General features: G+C 33.0%; 1 protein-coding gene across 1 annotated transcript; it reads left to right on the top strand.

The window, feature by feature from the left end:
* LOC104711562 (uncharacterized acetyltransferase At3g50280) lies at positions 3,616 to 5,163 on the top strand. Its single transcript, XM_019230185.1, has one exon. It carries the CDS (start codon positions 3,640 to 3,642, stop codon positions 5,065 to 5,067), a length of 1,428 nt encoding a protein of 475 aa, XP_019085730.1. The 5' UTR covers positions 3,616 to 3,639; the 3' UTR covers positions 5,068 to 5,163.

Genomic DNA, 8,328 nt, shown 5'->3' with positions numbered 1-8,328 from the left:
GTTTGCAATATATGTTTTGAATAGTGATCTGTTGAACTTTTGAACTTTCAAGTTCATATTCATTGTATTCATTTGTTCAAAGATTCAAACTATTCAATGATTCTCCCATAATGAAGGGAAACTTTTATCATCCAACTTGATGATATGCAAATCTTACAATACGCACATCTCTCATAAGATGGCTCTATATTATTAGACCGGAGAGTCATCTCTGCATCTATATATTTAATCATCTTAAGATGATACTTTTATACGGCGTGGAGGAGTATTTACAACATATATCACACACGCATAAGATTCAACATGAAAAATATTTAATCTCCAACCATGAATATATAACATGGGAGAAATTTTTCTTATGAACCGTTGGCCTCATATATAATATATTTTACATGCAAAGTTGCATGTTCCATGTAAAAACATAGAGACTACATCACCATGAATCATTTTGCAATCTCTTGGAGTTGCACTATAAACAATTCATTATAGCTCATTTTGAGAGTAAACATCATGGATGTTATACTTTATCACATGTGACATATATATGATAAATTATGGGATATGACTTCACCAAAGTTATATCGCTATGGGTGTCAAATTCACCAAAATTTATCAACATATTGTCAATTTGGGATTCTTTAATTCTCTCCCTCGAGATGATAACTCTTGGAGTTCATTCATCTCGTACTGAATCCCACATTAGGATCAACAACATACCGATTTTGGTCATTTGTATTATCTTAGATCCTTATAAAGATGTGGGTATAGTATCATCCCCTCTCAAGATGATGACTTGTCATGACTATTCATCTTGCACCGAATCTTACTTTTAGATCGGTTGTATTCGGGGTTTAGTATGGGGAGTAGAAAAGAAATGAACCATCATATATATTATGAGCTTGTTTAAAAAATGGTGATTTTGGCCAAGATTATATGACTATTGAGGCATAGCCTACCAAATTATTAAGGAGGAAGTATACAACCATCGACTCCATAAATATAAATAAATTTAGATAAACAAATAAAAATTCAACATAAATTAGATGTTACCTGAAATATGAATGAAGTGGTGTGCTTACAACTTCATGGAGGCATGCAATACTTTTAAAACAACTTTTGTTTCTCAAAAAAAATTCACAATGATTTTTAATATCATTGATTGACCGGGATGGCTTGACCGGTAACACAATGCTTGAAGCATTAGAGAATATCATATTTATTGTCATTTTGCCATCTTTGTTTTTGCATGATATAATTATATATACATGTGTGTCTCCAATATGGTCAAACATGCGATACCATATTTATTTATAGTCTCAACTTAATAATTTTATTAAGACAGAATGTCTTTGAAACTTCATGAGTTTATTTGAGACTTTAGAGAACACTAGACATCGATAATTATAAATCTGATGCCTTTGGAAGTCGAGAGACTAACTCATCTATACCTTCCAATTAGTTTTGCACTGTCTAAAATATATTGACATGTGCTTAATATATTCTCACAAGAAAAATGTATTTTTGATCTTAAAGACATCTCATTAAATCTCATATAAAATATATTTATCATTTAGCGAATAAAATAAATAGATGGAAAATTTTTAAAAAATAAAAAAGAAATCATAGCTTCCCATGTAAGGATTCAAGAGGCCTCATTTTCATTTTAGTGAGGCAAAGACAAAGCCTTTTATTTGATCATAGATTAGGCAGAGCCTATATATGTATAATGATCAATCCGGAATTTATATAGCTTTATATTTGATCGTATATGAGGCAGAGCCTGTCATATAAAACAAACTTTCCGGAAAAGACATAGCTTTTTATTAATCGTGAAGGAGGCAGAGCCTACCATATATAACGATCAATCCAGAAAAGACAAGCTTTTTTTTTTATCGTGAAGGAGGCAGAGCCTACCATATATCTCACAATCGGTCCGGAAATCACTTAGCTATATATTTGATTGTAAAAGAGGCAAAGCCTACTACTTATAACAATCAATCCGGAAAAATGCATAATCTCATGATTTCTATAATATTTATGTTCTATAAACATAAATTGAAACAATATAAACTTACTTACCTTATAAAAGCTCCAACAGTAAAGACATCGTGCTGATAACGTGTTATGAACTATATCATAAGCTTGGAGGTAATAAGATGATTATTATGAGAAGGATCAAAAGAGAAGAGATCTAGAGAATGAGTGTATGGACTTTAGAGAGAAGTTAGAGGGAAACTAGATAAAAAACTTAGAGAGATAATAAGATTTCTCTTATCTTCTTCTTATTATATCTACATCTCTCTCATTTTTCTCACATACATAAGCTCTATATATACTATTGATAAGATTATGATGACTTATGCACTACACAAAGTAACAAAGACAAGTGTACAAATATGAAAGACAAGTGGTGAACAAGTGTTACACCAAGCAAAGGCATATGTGTCATTAAGATGGAAGACACATGTGGTGATGGATAATCACACTTATTTCATAACAATATAGAATTTAAAGTTGCATCTATTTATCGTAATTTTTCGTTAAAAACTATTTTAATATTTAAAATTTATATTATTTTGTTTTTAATTACAATTATTTAATAGAAAATTACATTTACTCATTACAACCATTAGTTCAATATTCTCAGTTAGGATCCCTTTGTCATAATGATTTTTTTAATTGTAGATTTACCATAATTCTTCATAAAATATCTTTTATTTAAAATACTTTAAACAATATTTTTTTGAAAATTTGCATCTATTCTACATAATATTTTTTGTTATAAGTTTTTATTTTGATGGTTGTGTTTTTAGTAACAGTTTATGTTTAATGTTTGTGTATTCAAACTATTCTATTACATTCAAATGTTTTTATAATGTATAATTTTAAATTTTATTTACTTTTTCTAAAATATTAAAATGATAAAATGATAATTAAACAAACAAAAACATAAAATGAATAATAAATTAAAATGAATTTGAAATTTGAAAACCTGTTTATCAATGCACAAATAGAACTTTCTTATCGCATATATCCAACGACTCGTATTTTAAATCCGAATACTTTTCTCGGCTTGGATCCGGTCTACTTCACATCTCCACTTATGGCTCTAGACTCTAGTTCATATAATGATATAAATAGAGAAACTTGTTCCTTGTAAAGAGGATCCGAACATTAATATTAAAAACTCTAGTTTTTCACTTGTTTTTTAGAGAAACCTACTTTATTCTTCAAAAGATTTCAAATTCTTTTCTATTCAAGCTTTGAATTTTGTTATCAAAAGAGATTGTTAAGTGAATTTGTTTTCACAAGTTCATTGTGTGAATCCTTAATTCTATTTACGTCATGTTAGGTCACAGGCTCACAGCACTCATCTGCCTTTCAATAATTGACATTTTTAAACACGTTTTTCATGTACAATACGCACTTCACACATAGAAAAAGACAGCAACAACGACAAAAATTGTTAAAGGGCGCATAAGTCGTTAAATTATATAAAATAAATCGAATCTTGTAAGTTGTTGGTTGTTTACTGATTGAGCCAGGTTAGAAAAACTTTACATAAATGACAATTATTAAACAAAAAATGTACTATCCCCATGCTGAAAAGCCTGAAATAGACAAAAAATTCTATGATAAATGATGGTGATGGTGTCAAATTACATTAATATTCTACGTTTTCACATTATATACAGTACTAATCTTGAGCTTTGGGATTACAGACCAAAAATGGCAGCCGTAACTCTTATTTCCTCGAACATTGTTCGACCTCAAATCATAAACCAAGAGGGTAGTGAAAAGATCCATCTAACTCCATTTGATCTTAATCTTCTCTATGTTAATTATACTCAAAGAGGTATTCTCTTCCCCAAACCCGACCCGGAAACCCATTTCATCTCTCGGTTAAAAACGTCTCTTTCTTCTGCTCTAGATATTTACTTCCCGTTCGCTGGTCGTCTTAGCAAAGTGGAAAATCATGAAGACGATACGGTGTCGTTTCACATCGATTGCAACGGCTGTGGTGCTAGTTTCATTCATGCCGTAGCTGAATCTGTCACGGTAAGCGATCTTCTCCCACCCGATGGCTCTGTTCCTGATTTTTTCAAGCTTTTATATCCCATGAACGGTGTCAAGAGCATCGATGGCGTCTCTGAGCCTTTGCTTGCTTTACAAGTTACCGAGATGATAGATGGAGTCTTCATCGGTTTTGGTTACAATCACATGGTCGCCGACGGTGCTTCGATCTGGAACTTCTTCAGCACTTGGTCGAAGATTTGCTCTAATAATGGTCAACGGGAGAATCTTGATCAGCCTCTAGCCCTCAAAGGATGGTTCTTGGACGCAATGGATTACCCTATCCATATTCCGGTTTCAGAGACAGAGACGCCACCACTACCAAGCCGTGAAGTTTCTCCGACGTTCACAGAGAGAGTTTTTCACTTCACAAAGAGGAATATTTCTCATCTCAAAGCTAAAGTCAACTGCGAGATTGGCTCGAGTGACCATATAGTCTCGTCCTTGCAAGCGGTCTCGGCGCATATGTGGCGATCAATCATTAGACACAGTGGTGTAAACCGAGAAGAAAAGACGCGTTGCGTTGTAGCAGTGGATCTAAGGCAGAGGCTAAACCCTCCGCTCGTGAAAGAGTGTTTTGGTCATGTGATCTATAACGCGTTAGCTACTACCACAGTTGGGGAGTTGCAGGATCATGGTCTCGGGTGGGCTTTTTTGCAAATAAATAATATGTTGAGATCTTTGACGAATGAAGACTATACAACTTATGCAGATGATTGGGTTAGAGAAATGAAGATCCAAAAATTAGGTCTTGGAAGTAAAATGACTAGGGATTCTGTAATTGTCTCAAGCTCTCCCCGGTTTGAAGTGTACGATTGCGATTTCGGTTGGGGCAAACCGATCGCAGTTCGTGCTGGACCGAGCAATATGTTTAGTGGCAAACTCGTGCTTTTCCGTGGGATCGAAGAAGGCAGTATTGATATTCATGCGTTTCTATTGTCCGACATACTTGTCAAACTACTAGCCGACGTGGAATTCCTGGCTAATCTATGATTTGATTGGTCGAGAAATAAAAACGAATCTTTTGTTTAGTTTTTGAATTTAATTATATATTTATTTACTTATTTATTTTGTTGTCACCTGTTTTTACTTAATTAGTGCGTATATATATTCAAGTTTTGTCATGTGACTGTGCATGTCTTCTCCTCAAATCCTTCAATAATTAACTTTATGTAAATACGATACGCACATGTTGACAGAGAAAAAGAAAATGGATACAACTCCCATCCCATGAATATGATGGTCAATCCTCATATGTTACGAAAGAGGTTTGGACTCCCAAAGTGGAGTGAACTAAAGGTGACTGGAAATCAATAGGCTTCTTTTGTATTATCAAATATATTTTATGATTGAAGACCCTTTATCAAAGATAATTAATTTGGTCGCGAAATAAAATAGATAATTCGGACATACTTATTCTTGAAATGCATCCTATGTAAATGCAAAGTGTTTTGTGACAAAGAGAAGCTGCCTGTAATTCCATGTGTCCATCGTCTTGTTTGATTAAAAGGCTCCAACGTTTCACAATCTTTTGGTTTACCTGAAGATCAAAACATCATCAACATGAGATATCATAATCCTTTCCTAGCTTTTTCACCGAAGAGCCGAAGAAACCACAAAAAAACTACATTTTCCATTACCGGGAGGACGCATCACAAATTTCAGTGTATTATAAGAGCAAATCATATATCACACGACCGTGGATATGTATTAGATAAAATCAGTAACCTTACGACTAATTCAACGGAATAGATTAACAAATAGTACCTTAAATTTCAACGTTTTTTTTTTATATATATTTTTTTAAGTTCTAACGTTTTATTCATATAGAAAAAAGATTCTCATGCTCTGTTTTGTTACACTCATGACTCATACGATCATACCATCTCCAATGGTTTAGACCACCCCATAAGGGAGTCGTCTAACCATATTTATTATTGAAAAAAAATGTAAAATCAAAAATTTAGAAAATTGTCTCATTTTTGACATAGTCCAAATGGTAGAACAATTAGTGGGGTTCTAAAAGTTTAAATTTTACAAAACTTATGTATAAGTAAAACTCACAAAACTTGACATACACGACACACATACGTACATGCATCTATTCATTTTTTTCTTTTTTCCTTTCCCCTCTGCTTCTTATGCTTATTGTGCTTATTTCTTTTCCCCTCTGCTTCTTATGCTTATTGTGCTTGCGTCTTGTTTTGTACTTGCATGCTTCTTTTATTGTTGACATATACAAAACGTACGTACATACAAGTCATTTAGTATAGTCTAGGGAGATTTTTAGAAATAGCACCAATTTATGTATTTGTTCCAAAACTAGCACACGATCTTAATTATGGGGGAAATTACCTAAATAAATTAAAAAAATATATAATAAAAAAAAATAAAGGAAAGGGAAAACACAGTAATCGTCTATGCACAAAACCTAAAACTCCAGTTGAATTAGAGAGGCTTGGAGGAGGAGGAGACAGCGAATGAAATCGGTTTGATTTTGAGGAATGATGCAGCGAATGAAATCAGAGATGATGATGCCACCAACGTTTCTCTCTCGCTGTAATGCTTTTCAATCTCAAATGATGTTTTATACCATGTGTGGCGTTTGTTCACTTGTAGTAACTTTGTAGAGATGCGGATTTGGTCAGAAGAATTGTAGCTGCAACAACACTCCAAGAGAGTAAGGACGAGCTGCAATAACACTCCAAGAAATTTAGAAAGGATGTCTCGAATTTAAGGAAGCCTTTCATTAAAAGGAATAAACAAAGAAAACAGAGCATACACGCCACCCTATTGAGTTTTGTTGATAGCTCGCAGAATTCTTTTGCATGTTCTTGTAACAATAAAAATCAGCACCCAACATCCAACATCAAACACTCCTTGGAAATTCAGGAAGGGTTCCACGGAATTCAGAAAATATTTATTGAACTTCAGGATGACCTTTATAAAAAGTTTGGATTTCATGATGAACTTTTAAGGTTGACCTTCATAAAAGCTTAGATATTGGTAAATATCCAGATATGTACAAGAATGATATCATTACCCCTCACCAATAGAGTATTCTTTCATATATTGAGGCATGTGTGGACAATTATGTTCAGTTTTACTTTCTCTGTGTTTAGACATGTTTGTAAAACTTTTTTAGATTGCTTTGGTAACTGTATGATGTATCTGCATCATATGTTTCTGTTAGCAATTTATTTTAACTGTGACTAAACTTCATGAAGGATTGTGTGAAATTCGGGAAAGATTTTATGCAATTCAGGAAGATTTCCTTGAATTGGACCAACCAATTTGATTCTCCTTGATGAATATGAATACATTGATCTATGTGAATTCAATATTAATCAAATCATGAACAATAGCCTAATTCTGTAATCATTGAATCATCAAATCAGATTTGTTTTGCTTTTACTTTTGATAACATAATTTGGAGTGATAGATTTTGTCTCCGACGAGATCTGAGTTTGATCCTTCATGGTGGTGTCGCTCTCTGGAGAAAAAAGCCACTATCTAATTCCGGTTACATGTCTGCCTCCACTGCCGCTTCTGGTAAATAAAGGTGTGTTTAATTTCATTCATTGCCTTTCAGAATCGAGAAGACGGTTGCTGGAGGAAGACGATGACGGAGGCTATGATTGTTGGAGATACCGGAGACTAGGCCTGGGCATAAAATCCGAACCGAAAAAATCGGATAAAAACTGAATCAATATTGAGGAAATAACTGATCGATTTTTGTTTTCATTACTTTTGGATATCGGATTTAAACCGATCCGAACCGATATCCGAATATAACCGAAAATATAAAAAACAACTTTATAAAGATAAATGTATACGTAACTATATACGATATACATGAATCGTAGATATAGATATACGCACCTAACTATATACAATATACACGAATTGTAGATATACTCCTATATCTACGTTATTGTTTACTTTGGTTTTTATTTTTTATCATTGACACGGTCTTATGTCTTCACTTTGGATGTTAGTACGTCGCAGTTTTATGTATTGTATAATTTTATGTTAGTTTGAACTTTAAACTTGTTATTTGTTTCATTTCTATTTTTTCACATACTCGGTTAGTATGGGTTTTTGGATACAATCGGATTAAAAAATATCCGAATAAAACCTTATCCAATAAATTTGATTTAATTTTAGTTATCGACAATATATCTGAACCGATCTGAAATTTAAATGATGATGCCAGGAGAAGATAAAAACGATATTATCATAACTATACGGAGA

This window comes from Camelina sativa, chromosome 9 (genome assembly GCF_000633955.1).
Source record: "Camelina sativa cultivar DH55 chromosome 9, Cs, whole genome shotgun sequence".
Classification (NCBI taxonomy): domain Eukaryota; kingdom Viridiplantae; phylum Streptophyta; class Magnoliopsida; order Brassicales; family Brassicaceae; genus Camelina; species Camelina sativa.
The sequence above is the reverse complement of the archived record's forward strand: the minus strand, read 5'-3'. Positions and strand labels throughout refer to the sequence as shown.